General features: G+C 34.7%; 1 protein-coding gene across 4 annotated transcripts in view; it reads left to right on the top strand.

Annotated features, from left to right (window-relative positions):
* The window catches only part of RFX3 (regulatory factor X3), a 131598-nt gene that overhangs the window by 79032 nt on the left and 36301 nt on the right, over window positions 1-16265 (top strand). For all 4 annotated transcript variants that reach the window (XM_052776041.1, XM_052776040.1, XM_052776039.1 and 1 more), the window contains one exon: window positions 5248-5506. In XM_052776041.1, the coding sequence (XP_052632001.1) occupies window positions 5248-5506 (259 nt within the window). The remainder of the gene's footprint in view (window positions 1-5247; window positions 5507-16265) is intronic.

Genomic DNA, 16265 nt, shown 5'->3' on the forward strand with positions numbered 1-16265 from the left:
TTTTTAATCTAGGGTCATGGATTGTTTGTTCTACACAGAGTAATTATTGGATATTACTATCTGTTAGAGCAATGTATCAGCATTTTAATGATAGGGTTTATGCCACACAGTTGTAGAAAGCTAAGCTAAAATAGAAACAGATTACGTAACATTTATCTGATTGTTCAACAATTACTGTTGCAGCTAAGCTAGAGCAAAGCTCTAGGCTAGCACAGACAAGTCTAGGTACAGGAAGCCTGACAAGCCTGAGTCTTGAGGTCTTGCAGTTTTAGTACAACCCTGTGACATGTTCCTAACAGTGGCAATACCATATTTCTTGGACTGTAGGTATGCTGTACTTCATCAGAATTTCTAGAGGTCTGCAACTAAGATTCCCTTATCTAACTTACAGGTCCTGAGAATATAAGATTTCTCCTCTGTTTTCATTTACTTCATTCCCTGGTTTAGAGGGTTTTCCTGCAGTTGTGCATTGCATGTGCTTTTATTGCTTTATTTCCATGTGGAAAAAAGATCTTGGACTGAGTGTTGAAGATCTCAGTTCTTTTTTATTGACAATGAATGCCTGTCAGTAACATATTTACTTTAAGTTTTGAATGTGACAAATAAGAAATTCTTTATATGGAATAATGCAACTCTATTTTAGGTAAATTTTATAAAGCTTTTTCTGGCTGATGTATTTTAATTTGTCCATGTAGAGAAAACGTATATGCACAAAGCAGGTCAACTATTCACTGTTACAGAAGAAATTGCTTTTTGTTCTCTGGTTATAGAAGCATTAATTGCCCTTTCATAGTGTAGGTTTTGATCTTTGGTTTTAGCAGTTTCATTTGATAAAGGGGGATTGGTGAAAGGAAACGATTACTTACTGTCTTATCAGTTCTTCCACCTCTGTCTTTAGATCAGTTGAGGAGGCTTTTGTGGAAGAAAGTTATTGCTTCATTGGGATTTGATCTGTTATTAAAAAGCCCTGAATCCATATTCTGGTTACAGGAGTAGATTTCCTTGTGGGGAGGCAGAAGGTTGTATGAGACAGGGTGAGACAGATGATTTAGCCCTCTCCATAATCATTCGACTGCTGTATCATGTTCTGTTGTGTCAGTGTTAGGGTATATGGCACTTCCCTTTCTTCCCATTGCTTATGATACACCGCCTCCAGAGGTTGCAGCAATGCATTGGCTGTGATAAGGTCTTCCTTAGTGTTACACAAAAGATTCTATTCTGTCTAGTTTCTATGAAGCGCACTATCAGCTTTAGGACTGCAGGATTATACTAAAATCTTAAAGGAGTTTGGGGATGTTCTGGGGTGAAAGACTTTCTTGGCTTTTATGCATGGAAATTTTCTACCATATCACAATACCATAGCATTATCGTGAGCATTAGCTACTCTGAATATAATTAAATAGTGTGTCTTGAAATATTTATTTTCCTCTTGTGTTTATCATGTTTATATCCCAGGAAATAATACCTTAGTTAATTAAGTATCATAAAAGGCTAACTTTCATTACAGAGATGACAGTGAAAAAATACTTACGTGCCTGCCTGCTAAGTTATGTAGGTAATCCGTATCAAAACCCACAAGAATAGTTCTGAGGTTATTACTTGATGAATAAGATAATAATGATTCTTACTTGTTTGTTTGAATTACAATTACAGAAAAATAAAAAAAATTGGCACTGAATGGTTTTCTTGTTTGAATTAAGATGCTGTTCTTGTACAGCCACTGTGAAGGGATGCTGGTATTTCAAATTACAGTAAAAAAGGTATACATCTTCAAGTAAAAAAAATAGATTTATGTGCATTTTACACAAGACTTGCATTTTCCAAGTTGGTGCCTACAGCTAGTGATAAGAATTCAGTAGTTAATTACTTACTTTGCAAGACACGGAAGTTACTGGAATATAATTTCAAGTTAAAGCCTAATTTAAAACAAACACAAACTGCACTTGAGTTAACTTGTTTGGACTTCTAGCCTGATTTGAGAATTTTTCTTTAAAGCCACTCTTCATTTTTCAATTCCTGGAAAATAAATTGTTTGATTTTTTTTACTGAAACACAGAGTTTTAGTGACATGAATAAAACCAGCATAAGTCTGTAGGTGATGTTTTCTAGGCAAATATATATATGTGATGTATGTCAGATTATTTGAGTGAGTATTGCATGTTTGTGCTACAAGTGCTATGGAGAAGTAGAAGATCACTTCCTTATTTCAAGTCTTATTTTCCTCTTTGCTACAGTTTTAAGTTGAGGGGTCATGTTATCATATGCAATGACTTTAAAACCTTTGAGTCACTGCTTTCCAAAACATCATCTTATCCAGTTGCATTTTTAATTTTCAGATTATTTAGTTTGTATTTTGATTAAATTAAAAGGCTCTTTCCTAAGTTGCAATTATTATTGCATGTAATAATAAAGGTTTTATCTCACTTTTAATTACCCTGTTAATCTCTATTGCTAAAGGTTTGCTTAATCAACTCCAATAATCAGGTGTTCTAGAAGAACCTGCTGGTTGTTGGAACAAAGGGAAGAGTGTATTTATCTTGGGGTGTGACCCATTGGTGTACCCCAATGATTGTTCTCGATCCGTTGATACAGAGTAATGTTATAAGCAGATGTAGGTGTTCTGATACAATCCCTATTTAGAGACTATACATGATATACAGATCTAAACAAGGTAAAAGCAAACAAGCATTTCCTTTTCTCTCTCTATGCCACACCAAATATGTGCCTTTTTTTCCTGTGAATATTTGAGCATTCTCTAGGATTTGCATTGCTTCAGAGAACTGCCTCTTCAATTCTAGTTATGCAAGTGAAATTTGTTCTCCTTGCATCCTTTGGACAGTCATTTTCCTCTAGTCATGTCTATTTTTACTGTCAACAATGGCCTTGTCCTTTCATTCCTTTCCTTACTGATAACTGATACTGATACCAAGTTTTTCTTTTCTCTTTTGGGAGAAATTACAGTGTTCAGTCCCTTGACGATCATTTGCATGAATTGTTTCCCCTGAGCTTCCATCACTACATTTTCCTAAATTGTCCTCTGCTGCATAGCACTGTTCACATTCTGTAAATTGTGTGATTCTGAGACAGATGCAACACCAGCTCTGCTAGTGGTTGTCTTGCTTGTCACAAGATGACAATATCACAATGGTACCACAAGGTATCACGATGATACCTTGGCTTGATGAAACAGATTAACTGAGACCTGCATGGTACCTGAACACATACATAGATTATTACAATTCAGATATCAACTGATTTTAACTCTCCAAAAGAAATGTTAATAGATTAACTGTCTGCTTGAGCATTAGTTCCTACAAGAACTATTTTGCTTTGTTTTCAGTAGACTGCAAGGCATTTCTTTTAGATTAACTTGAAGTTTCTTGCAGCTGATCTTGAGGCTTTTGAAATACTCAAAAAGGAAAATGTTTAAGTAACTTAAGGATGGATGAGAGCAAATAATGTTGTATGAGGCTTATAAAACCTTTAGGATTTTAAAACTAAAGTTTCAGAGTTTCTGAAAGTCTCTGAAGAGGAGGGGAGAAACTGTTGTGGCCATAGTTACTACAACAAAACTTCTGACTTTGGTTATTGATAAGGTGCTGTATGTTCTTCAGTTATTTAAAAGTAATGATTGTCTGAAGCTGAAGAAGGAATCATTATCTCTGAGTCCACTGTTTACTAATTAATTAATCTTGCGTAAGTTTTCATAATTAAAAAAACATAACAACAAACAGTAAATTGCCGTGGCCTTTTCTATGTATTGATAAGAAACTAATCCCTGTCTAGGTAGAGGGAAAAAAAAGCCTGACTTCAAGTTCCTGGATAGGTGTATTAATCACCAGCTTACTGCATAAAATGTGGATGCTGCTTTATTCTCTTGTGTTTTTGGACAAAAGTGTCAGAATTTTTTTGTTGAAGTCGTTTAGTTGCATGATGTTGCATGATTTTGTGTTTTGTTTGGTTATAATAAATGGAGACTTATGCAGAGACTGGGCACTTCTCTGTTTTCTCTGACTCATAATACTTTTAAAATTTATTCACTTGGACTAAGTGCATCTCAGCATATGCAACTCCAAGTTAATGGAGAACTTTGAATTTCAAAATGGTGTTGCCTGTTGATTACAAGCAATACTACAGATTTTTATGCTCAAATAAGAAAAATAATGGTTGGGTAAACTGACTGATTTTTACCTCTTGACCTTTCTGTTACCATGCTTGCCAAGATACAAAGCTTAACAGTCACGAAACAGGATAAAATTTGCAAATAGACTTTTGCAAGATGAGGAATCTGGCCTTTGAAATGATGAAAGCTATTTACTTAATAATTTTGAAATACATTGATTTGAAGATCAAATTTAGTACATGGGAACAAATACACATTCAAAAACTATAAATAGATTATAACCTATGAAGAGTAATGATTCAAGATAAGTGATTAAGAACATGAAACATGATAGAAGGTTTCAGTAGCTGAATAGTTTGTTAGCGTAAACTGGTTAATGAGGCATGAATGTTTCATAGTTTAAAGTGATTTTAAAAATTTTACTGTTGCATACCTTTAACTTCTTTCATCTTTGTGACCTTTTTACAAATCATCGTTCTGGTTTGGTTTTATTTCTTAAATCCAGTTTTTTATCGTAACATGAATTCATATCCAATTTTGAATTCACCCTCTAAACATAACTCCATTTCCCAAAATACCAGTGAACTCAGAATTTCAAGCTTTAGCCAACAGCTTTAATGAATTTAAAAGCGATGGATAACATAGAATTCTTGAACATTGGATTATTTTGGCTGATATTTGTACAAATTGTTTGCAATTTTGCAACATGCACAGTATGCAAAATATATAACATCTGACTAAAATCCAAAATTTTATTGTCAGATTAAAAAAAGTTAAAACAGATGGACCTTTATAAATTGCTTTGCAATATATTAATAATTGGATGAGCTCTTTCTGACTGTCTCCTCAATTTTTGTCCTGCTTCCCTTCTCTCCTCCTCTTCAGGTAAGACTGACAAATTTTTCTGTAAGGTTTGGTGGATACTTTGTTTAACATTGTCACTGAATTAGTTATTTAGTGCTTTGACTTGATTAAATGTTATTCTCTGAGGAGGCAGGGGTGTTTGCCAGTCTACTTCAATTTGGTTATAACTATTGTACATACATTTCTAGAATTACAACATTTCCCTCAGCTAAATGAACAATACAAATAATTTCTTTTCTTTTTGTTTTCTTTTCTTGAAGCCGATCAACAACTTATCCTTACACAGAAACCCAGATGTACAGCCAAAACACTGGGGGAAATTATTTTGATACTCAAGGAAGTTCTGCACAGGTGACAACAGTGGTCTCGTCTCATAGCATGGTGGGCACTGGAGGGATTCAGATGGGTGTCACAGGAGGACAACTCATTAGCAGCTCAGGAGGGACCTATCTGATTGGCAATTCAATGGAAAATTCTGGTCATTCAGTGACTCATACAACACGGGCCTCCCCAGCAACAGTAAGTATTTCAGACTGATGCAAAATCTTTGGGACTAGTTTCTTATCACTCAGATGTTCTTGCAGACTGACATGGGTTTTGTGACAGAATGTATAGCAGTATTATGTTGTCAGAATAAGTACTATATAGTACTTTTTGTAAATTAAGTAATACATTTATACATAAAGTAAGATATAGGAGTAATAATACCATGAAAACTTAAACATGAAGGCAGACCCTTCCCCTGACAGCTTGCAAATATTTACATTTCATGGGTTAAATTTTTGCATTCAAGTAATATCAGTGAATGCTTTGGGAATGCTCACATAATAGTTTGTCTGTGCTGAATATTTTTCAGGTTGGGAACTTAAACAGCTGCCTTTAACATTTTTTATTTTTTTCTCAGAACATAAGAAAAACACAGTGTTGTTAACCACGTTAGATGTAAATGTTAAATAATGTAAGTTACACATAGGTATCTGTAACTTCCCTGCATTTGTTCGGTTTGTTTGCTTGATATTAGTGTAGGTTTGGTAGCTTATTTAAAAATATTTCCAATTGTTCAGAATACTGAGATACTACCTTTTGACACTTTGGTTTTACTTATCTATGGTATGTCTCCAAAGTCCATTCCAGCTTAACAGCTCATTGTGAAGGTGTCTTACGATGCTATGGGAAGATGCATTCTGTTACAACTGTGATAGATAATATTATGGACACTTAAACACAGAACTTTCCTTTAAGAGCTTACTCAATCAGCCCTTATTTCAATTAGGAAAATGGGTTTATGCCTAGTCTAGCTTTATTGCATAGCCCTAATGAATACTTTTACTTAATTCTTCTGGGTATTCTGGTCTGGATGTAGGGATTTGGAAGTAATGGGAAAGAGAATTGTGAAACGTAGAGTAGGAAGAGTTGAAAAATATAGTAAAGGAGATAAAGCATCATTAGTAATACAGATTCATCGGTACTCAAAAGGGCAATGAAATTAGGGGACTTTATTTTTAGGAACCAATGTAATGAGTAAAAATCTAATATTCTTCTAATTGGAACTATGATGAATGTTTATGATAGCATTGGATGATTTAGATGGTCTGATAAGATCTCTTCATTTTGATTCTTAAGGTGGTTGGTATGGATAAATACAAAATTCTTGTACAATGTAAAAAATTATTATTTCATCCAAAAACTGTGTAGTATTATTTTCTGAGAATAAAAAATTGTAAAGACTCATGATTCATAAATAGTATAAATATCAGTAACATAGTGGGAGCTTTCAGCTAGCAACAGAGAATTTTATATTTGAGTTACAAAATAAAAAAGAGTGTATATTAACATTTGCCTATATTTTACATGGCTTCAATAGAAAACCAGAGTTTCTTACTCCTCTTTCAGATTCATTTAATTAAAATCAAGACTTTAACTTGACTTTTCTGTTTTCTTTTAAAGTACTCTCTCATTTTACTTACTTGGAAGGTATTTCATGGATTTTTTCGCCTGACTTAATGACTGCCAAACACAGGGAAAACAAATAGTTTCCTACAGGCATAAGTAAGGAGTAGGTGTTTTAAGTGGAATGAAATTTGAAAAGTGATGTTTCTTTAAATACGTAAATGGCAATGATGTTCCTATGTTTTCTTAGTTGTTTTAAATTGTTCTACAGCTGAATATGAATATTGCATCTTCTAGAGGTCATGCTAGTTTTCTCCTTAATCAAATAAGAACAACTGCGGTTTTGTGTTTTGCATATCATGCTATAAGTTTTGTTTTATTCACTGACAACAGAATTCAGTAAGTGGAAATGCTTAACTGAATGTGAAATCAAGTGAGGCTTAAATACATCCAGTAAACACAAATGAAGAGTATTAGACTTACTTCGAAGTTGGGTACCCTAGAATTATTTGAATGATATCAAAACTCCATGTTGTATTTTGCAAATTAAAAACTGGTTTGATTTTTTTGCCAAAATTAGGAGTAAAATTTGCCAAAGTTTAACAAAATCTAAGGTTCATACCTTCAGCAACATCCTTCTCTTGCTTCATGTGTCAGTAGAACAGCCTTTTTTAGTTGCTCCAAGTAACTTCTATACTGCTGTATCAACTTGCCTCTAAGAATAGAAAAAAGTACTGCTAATTAAATTACAATTATTAAATTGCATTTTTAACACTAAAATAGTTTCCTCTGTTTTTTAAGGTGCTATTTATTTTGTATAGTATAGTTCTGTAAGTATGACACATTAGAATATACGAATTTAGATTTTATAATTTTAGGCTCTTGTGTATGGTTCAGCAGAAATATTCAAAAGTCAATTGAAACACAAAATATTCAGGTTAAAATGTAATTTTAAAGCACCAAGTCTGTTTTAATTTTACTAGAGGGTGTAATTAAACTATGCAGAATAGAGCAATGTAATATTTTATTTGGATTGCACCTTAGATAGGTGGAGCTTGCTTCACTTGTGATCCTCATTTGATCTTTACCTTCATAACTTTTTTCATCCTTGTATGGAGAATTTATTGGAGTCATAAAAATAACATGTATCCAGGCTGGTTTGCTAGTATACTACTTCCAAATTTTGTATTAGTTTGGAGAATTTTCATATGGAGACAAAGGATATAGAAATCAGTAAGACTTTACTTACTAACACATGTGGTCATCACAAGCTCTCTTTACTTTTGCCATAGAGGTACTAGTTCTGTTTACTCTTTTCAACTGATAACTTCATTTGTTTTGTTGTTATTCACCCTCACTGATCAAATCATTACCTTCTGTAACAAGCAAATTAATTGTATTATTGATGTTTTCTATTTCTGATACATCTAGCATAAGTTAAAAGAAACAAACAAACAAAAGTTTCAGGTTAAAAGTCAAATGTATAAGTCCATTTTGTTAACTGTGTCTTAGATAAGTGAACCTTAAAAATCTAATGTATGTTTCACCAGGTATGTTATTTATATAGATATAATATTTATATAGCTAATAATATAATAATATAATAATTATAATATAATAATATAATAATATTTATTTACCTAATTATAGGTAGTAATAATAATATAATATTTATATAGGTATAATATTTATATATTATAGGTTTATATAGAATTCAGTAAAACAGACTCAGAGACTTTTTACTTTAAGTCTCTCTTGGCTTTATTTTATTTATGGTTCAATATAATTCTGAATTCTACTTCAGGTTTAATAAAGAGCTAATATTTTGTTTGTAACATTTCATTCATTTTAATTTCTGTCAAACATTCATACAAGAAAGCTGTCCTGCTTAAGCTTATAGCAGGCAATGGCAGTGTTTTTATAGCCAAAATATTAAGAATTGTGCACTATCAAAACTATTTCAACATGTATACAGTAATGATTTATGTTAGTATGTATGAAGAACATTTGTTAGCATTTTTACTCATTTCATTTCCATTGATTTCATTGCTTCTTCGCATTATATCCTTTGCTGGCCTGTTAGAATACTTCTCTACCTACTAAAAGGATTTTTTCACCAAAACAGAAAGGCATTCAGATTATAAGCCCTTCTATGTAAAATATTAGGGAGATAAATACCTTTCCAAAATTAGAATTTTCATGTGAATATATATGGATTAGTCAAGAATAAGTTGTGATTGCATTGAACAGGAAGTGATTTACCCTAGCTAGATGTCTATTTGAAATTAATTTGCATGTTGAAGCCTGTATGAAGGAGTCGTCTGTTTGGTTTATTGGCAGCAATCACTAAAGAAGGGGCACCTATATTTAAGAAACTAACTAGAAAATTGGATTGCCACGTTAATAATGAAATCTGAATCACCTTCTAATTTTCTTTTCATATGTAAATGTCTGAGGACTGTTCTTGTGATAAAACAGGATGATCTAATCACCATATTTCATAATATCACAAGGTTAAAAAATTCGTATAGTTTCTAGTAATAAATGTGGTTTTATGCTTGTCAGCCAGTGAGAGGCTCCCATCTATTAGTCTTGTTTTCTAACAAGCTTTATGACTGATCTGCAATTTCAGTTGTCATTCGTCAGTTATCACCAACCACAGGAGGTCTCCACTCATGCTGTTGCAGAAATTTATCCTATTTCAGTGCAAATCTAAATGTGCATGAAAATAAAAGCAAAATTAATACGGATATAATGTATCATGACAAATTACTATTTCTGGTAGTACCACAGTGTGCAAAATTTGCTCTTAACTTTAAAGAAGGGATGTTACTTACGCAAAATGTGTCGTAATTAATGGAGGGAGAAGAATGACAACAAGAAGTAATAATGCCCAGTGTAAATACCACATCCTGATAATATAATTTTAGTGCAAGTATTATAATTATTTTAAGAACAAAAAGTAACAAATGTTTAAGAGGTCCATTAAAGGTGGAGGGATTATCATTTGGAAAATAGTTGGAGATGAGATTTTATTTATTAATCTCTTTCTTGGTAGAGGAACCTTTTCCTCCTCCATTCCCCAACTTTTCTGGTAATTTTTATTTAGCTGGATCTGTCTTAGCATAAAACAAACCATTTCTGATCAAAGCAAAGATGCATAAGAGTTTTATGCTACAAAGGATGATTAGATCATTTGATCTGACCTCTTATACTGGCAAGGCATTTACTTATGACTTCTTCAGCTGAGCACAGTGATATCTTTTGTGAAAAAAAGGCATCCATTTCCAGATACAAGAAGGCAGATAATACTTCTTTTCTTATTTTAAATAAGTCTTAATAATGATCAATCACTACTACTGCTAAAAAAACATTTATGTGGTATGAGGTAACTGGACAGGTGGGAAGTTTAGAGGATTTGTTGATCTTGTGCCTTTATAAACCTCTGTCTCCAAGACTTTTTCTCGTACTTTGGTTTCTCCTTCAGAGCTGTGGAGCATCGTGGCTTCTCCCTCTCTCTTCCAGAGGTTTCAGTCTAGCAATGTGGCCAAAAATAATGTATGTCTTTCTCTGCCCCTTTGACTGCCTTGCTGCTCCACTGTTATGTCTTGACTTGAGACTGTGCCCTTTTCACAAGACAAGGAATGTGGGGAAAAGGGAGAATGACCCTACTAAGGTCAGCCACAGCTACCCTCTCTTCATTCTGGCTTCACCTGCCTGTGCTCCTGTTTCTCTTCTGATACAGTCTGGCTTCAGCTTTCAGTTATTGGCTTTTGGCGCGTTTTCTGCATAAAAGCCCTGTTGCACCTCATAGGTTGTTTCCAGTTTTGGCAATTGAATATTTACTCTGGTATTTGTGTGTCAGAAATCAAGATATAGTGTTGTTGGAAACTCAGTTTATTCCAATGTAACATTCCAATTACTGATTTAAAAATCTTGTAAGAAACACAACTTTTTTTTGTCATAGGGTATTAAAAATAGGTATCTTTGAATCCATGAGAAGAATTTGTGTTAATTCCTTTTATTTGAAAAATGCATAAGCTGGATGCAAGATGACTTGCCACTAATGTTGTCGTAACAGTCTGATTATCAGTGGCATGGAGGCATCACCTTTCTAAAGGACTGGATTTTTATGTTTCTGATTAAATACACTTTTGTTCTAAAATGGCCACTCTACCTCTCTCTAAGGCCGTCTTGCCATAAATGTTTTCAAATTTAGTTTTAATAATAATCTGAACTAAACTTTCCTTTTAGTTTCTCAATTCTGATTTTCTGGTGTAACTCTGATGTGTTTCCATGTGTTTTTCAGTGTTAGGTGGCATGCGTATGTTCTGGAAGTCCTTATAATCAGTTTGACAAAGGCTTTTGTTTTGTTTTGTTTTCCTTGAAGTGTTTGTACCAAATATGGGGAAAACAACCACAAAGAAAAAAGGCTTAGAATCTGTTTGAAGAGGTATATAATAGAGATGAGGTATACAAATAACTGGATGATCCAGGGAAGAGATAGTGAATTGGTCAGTTTGACCTATGTTTGAGAACTTCCAGCAAGAAAGATAAACATGGGCAGCAATGTGTCATTTGAAAATTTGGGAAGGAGAAAGTAATCTGACCTAAACTCCAAACATTTTTTATTTTTCCAGCCTACAGCTGTTAGGTGTGCTTTTCCCCCCTATGTTGACTACATATATTCTTTTGTAATCACTAGAGAACACACTATATTCATTAGTCAGTATGCACGCCTTATATACATGCAGACTACTGGAGGTATGCATTTGCAGCAGGTATTTTGACCAGTATCTGTTATGTATATTAAACCTGGATGTTATATTTACAAATTAATAAGTTTTAGGGAAAAAAGTTTTTTTCTAAGTTTTTCAGGTTTATCAGCATTGGTTTAAGGTCCGCATATGTAAAATACCATGCTTATTTTACATCTTTTTGTGCTCTTCTCTTCTGCATCTTTACATTTCTTTCTTTCCAATGGACTTTAAAAAGTATCTGTCTTCATAGTACTGTTTCATTCTCTTGAGCAAAATTTCATAGAACCTATTTACAGGTGCTGCTACAGCTTTGTCTGTTGTGAGGAATGCAAATCTTTTAATTCCTCCAGCTGTAAAGGCTAGACCTGAGTTCTCTGAGGGTGGTCAATACTATTTCATTTTCAAGTTTCTTTTTCCTGGGCAAGCTTGTCTGCCTAACACAACCTTCTGGCATAAGTTTTAGAAAACCGTACAATGTACGTGAATATTCTGTCCTGAAAAGAGAATTGAAAGCCACTGTAAATAATGCATGTTTGTGGCATCCTAAAAGAGTGGAAGCATCACATTTTCAAAAGCCCTGAGTCCGTTTATCCTGTAGCTTCAGGTTAGTTCATGATGTGTGTATACCTTATGTAGGTAGCACAGTTGTCACAAGTACCCAGGACTTGGCTAGCTGTACCAAATTAATCTTTCTTGTACAGATGCGATGAATTAGTAATTCCTTCATAATGGAGCATGTGATGAAGGCTCCTTTAGAATGTCACTTCCTTTAAAGCCTAAAAGGGCAAACCTTTAGAAGTGAATAAAAGGCATTGTTGAATGGGAGGTGCCTGTGGAGATAGAGGCAGGAGCTGTCTTTTTTGAACATGATGCAACAATCATTTGGCATTTTAAGATACCACCTGAAGTTGCCTGGTTTGTGGCTGGTGAAGGGTGGTTTGCAGACGCAAACAGATAAAGAAAATAAATTGTAGGATATCCAGATTAATCACAAAACCTCAGTGCAGAAACTTCTGAAGATTGTTTTCTGTATGTCCTGACCTCTTCAGAACAACTTACTATAAATACTTTGTGTTAATAGGTTGAATCATTACTTGATTAGTTCAGTCATGAAAAAAGTACTATCTCTTTCTTCTTCCCAAGAGGAAGGCAGTTTTTTTCAAAGTGGGTTTGGGATAGGTGTTTGCTATGTCTGTGCTATACACATCTGAGACTATTATGTGTAATTTGTTTATCTGGTAACATGTTAATGAACACTGAGACATAAACTAGCAAGAACAGTTATTAACTTCCAAATCAGTAGATCACATAAAGACTGAACATTGTAGGATTCCAGATGCATATACTGGGATCAAACGGTTGAATTTTTTAACCCTGGGGAAATACCTTTAATCATTAGCAACTGTGTCAGACAATAAGGCAGTATTTTAGTTGGCAAACAAATTAAATTGAAGGAGAAGTCTACAGTCATAGTTTTCATAGCTATCATGCTCTAATTTAGTGTCCGCCCATGTTTATGTTACTATACAAACCAATCATCATTCCTACCAGTAGTGTAACATTTAACATGGTTTAGTTGGAGTTGCAGTGGGAGCGATAGTGTACATTTCAGTTATCAGTCAGAATGTCTTAATAAATAATGGTTTTAGTCTTGTTAAGAGAAGAATAGGAGAAATGTGTGACTGATCACATATTCAAATAAATGAATGTGTAATTCTTGTTGTCATTTAGCGTATCAGATATATATGTAGTTAGTTGTGCCTGGAATCTCTCACTGCTTATTGCTACAAAGGCAAAGGTATCAGTCTTCCTTTTGTATTTGTGTGGAATATAATTTTAAATGTTAAAATTATTTTCATATTCCTTCCACAAAATATCATAATAAACCCCACTGCATTACCTATGTAATTAATCTGTGTATGTGCTTAAATGCTGTTTTGAATAGAGGTGAAATTATGTTCAGTTTTTCTAGAACCTAAATAAAAGTCTCTGGCCAAAACTTAGAACTTAAAAGCTTGAAGGAACACATCCTTCACATAAACAACTTTTAACTCGGGTAGCTGTTACTCCCTATACACACAGTACTCTGTGTCACATAGGTCATCTTGAAAACCCAAAGCTTGGAATAAGAGAATAGAATAAACCAGAATATTTCATTTGAAAGGGGCCTACAGTGGTCATCTAGTCCAACTGCCTGACCAATTCTGCACTGACCAGAAGTTAAAGCATGTTATTAAGGGCATTGTCCAAATGCCTCTTAAACACTGACAAGCTTGGGGCATCAACCACCTCTCTAGGAAGCTGTTCCAGTGTTTGACCTACCTCTCGGTAAAGAAATGCTTCCCAATGTCTGATCTAAACCTCCCCTGGTGCAGCTTTGAACCATTCCCAGGCATCCTATCATGGGATCCCAGGGAGAAGAGATCAGCACCTCCCTTTCCACTTCCCCTCCTCAGGAAGCTGTAGAGAGCAATGAGGTCGCCCCTCAGCCTCCTTTTCTCCAAACTAGACAAACCCAGAGTCCTTAGCCGCTCCTCACAGGACATGCCTTCCAGCCCCTTCACCAGCTTTGTTGCCCTCCTCTGGATGCATTCAAGGACCTTCACATCCTTCTTAAGTTGTGGGACCCTGAACTGCGCACAGTACTCAAGGTGAGGCCGCACCAATGCTGAACAGAGCGGGGCAATCAACCTCTTTTGACCAGCTGGTTGTACTGTGTTTGATGCACCCCAGGATGGGGTTTCCCCTCTTGGCTGCCAGGGCACACTGCTGACTCGTGTTGAGCCTGTTGCCAACCAGCACCCCCAGATCCTTTCCACAGGGCTGCTCTCCAGCCACTCCGCTCCCAGTTTGTACTTGTGCCTGGCATTGGCCTGTTCCAGGTGCAGAATCCAGCATTTGGTCTTGTTAAATTTGATGCCACCGATGATTGCCCAGTGTTCCAGTCTATCCAGATCCCTCTGCAAGGCCTCCTGTCCCTTGAGACAGTCAACAGCACCTGCCAGTTTGGTATCATCAGCAAACTCGCTAATGGTGCATTCAACTCCTGCATCCAGGTCATTGATAAATATATTGAACAGAACTGGCCCTAGAATTGAGCCCTGAGGAACACCAATCCAATAGAGGAAAACAAGAAGTAGCTGGAAATGTTCAGAAAGGGCAAGATGAATTATTTAATGTCTAGAAAATTTGTTTTCAGATCAAATATGTTTTATGCTCAAAAATAGTTAAGAAGTGATTGTATAGTCTACGTAGGAAGGTTTCTGTCATTAAAGAGATATGTATCTGTCAGATAAAGCTGAAAGTTCATTTTATCAAATTTTAGACTAGAAACAATGAGCAAAATAATTAGTTGTGAGAACAATTTCTCTTGAGAAGCTTGCCCTAGTAGAATATGATGAAGACTCATCTTAAATATAGATCACATGTCTTTCTGAGCTGGATGAAGTAATTAACATGTTTTAGTGGTGACAAACACTGCTTGGCTTATGCTGTGCAGTAAAAGTGAACACGGATTCATTGTCTTCAATGGTCATACTGGTGAAATCTACTTCTAAAAGAAACTCCAGCAACAAAACCCCCCAAATGACAAAAAAGAAATGGTTTCTTTATTTGGCTCATTGCATAGCACCAAAAGGCGTTAAACCAATGTGGCTGCAAGGAATGAGTGTCATCTGCAACACCACTTTTCTTTTTAAGTGCAATTACTACTACTTTTTTGCAGGTTGGTTTTCTGAACAAGGCCACAAGTTGCAGCAACAAATTGAGAGTAGTGCAGTAGCGGGAAATGAGCAGCAGGAGGTGTAACTTCAGTGCTATAGTACTGCTGTGGACTAAGCATTGTGGAACAAGTAACCTAAGATTCAGAATTAGGATTTAAATGTGTTTACAGTCTTCATTGTTTGATTGTAGCATTATGTTAAGAAGGGGAATGCTATGGCTATGTTATATAGTAAGTTGAGCTTACCATGGTGATGTTTTAACCTTGTAGTTTTTATCATGTGAACATACATTTAAAATCTGACATTTCCTGTGTGATTGAATACTTTGACCTGATAGTATTTTCCACTGAAGCAAGAACTAATCAACATATTAAAAAAATACATTATTGCCATGTAAGAGTATGTTTCCTTACATAGCAATTGTGTATTTTTAGTAATGTACTTTTTATAAAAAAGCTTGTATACCTAATATTAAACAGTTGTAAGAGAGAAACAAGTGATTCCTCACAGTTATTATAATAAAATACTTGTCAATTGCCCTGTAAAAAAGGGAGAAGCTAATTTTATATGTACGGTAAATTCAAGTATCAACTGTAATATTTTTCATTTTCTGCTATACAGAGAGTGAATTCATCGAATACTGATAAATTATGCCACCAAAATTATGGATAGTACTGTGATATTTGAGGTAGGATAGGGAGGGCGCATTAAAAAATGTCTACATGGAGAATCATAAGTGTTTTTAACATAAGTGGTGGCTTCCATTGCTTTAATTTGGGGCATTTAATGTAGCTAATTAATTGCATGCCTATTCTTACTGTGCATCCCGTTGTCTCTGTCATTTTCATTGTTGTTTTTGCTCTTCTAGCTCTCCAGTTAAAGTACAGTTAGGTTCTAATTTTTTTT

The sequence above is a fragment of the Harpia harpyja genome, chromosome Z (assembly GCF_026419915.1).
Source record: "Harpia harpyja isolate bHarHar1 chromosome Z, bHarHar1 primary haplotype, whole genome shotgun sequence".
Classification (NCBI taxonomy): Eukaryota; Metazoa; Chordata; class Aves; order Accipitriformes; family Accipitridae; genus Harpia; species Harpia harpyja.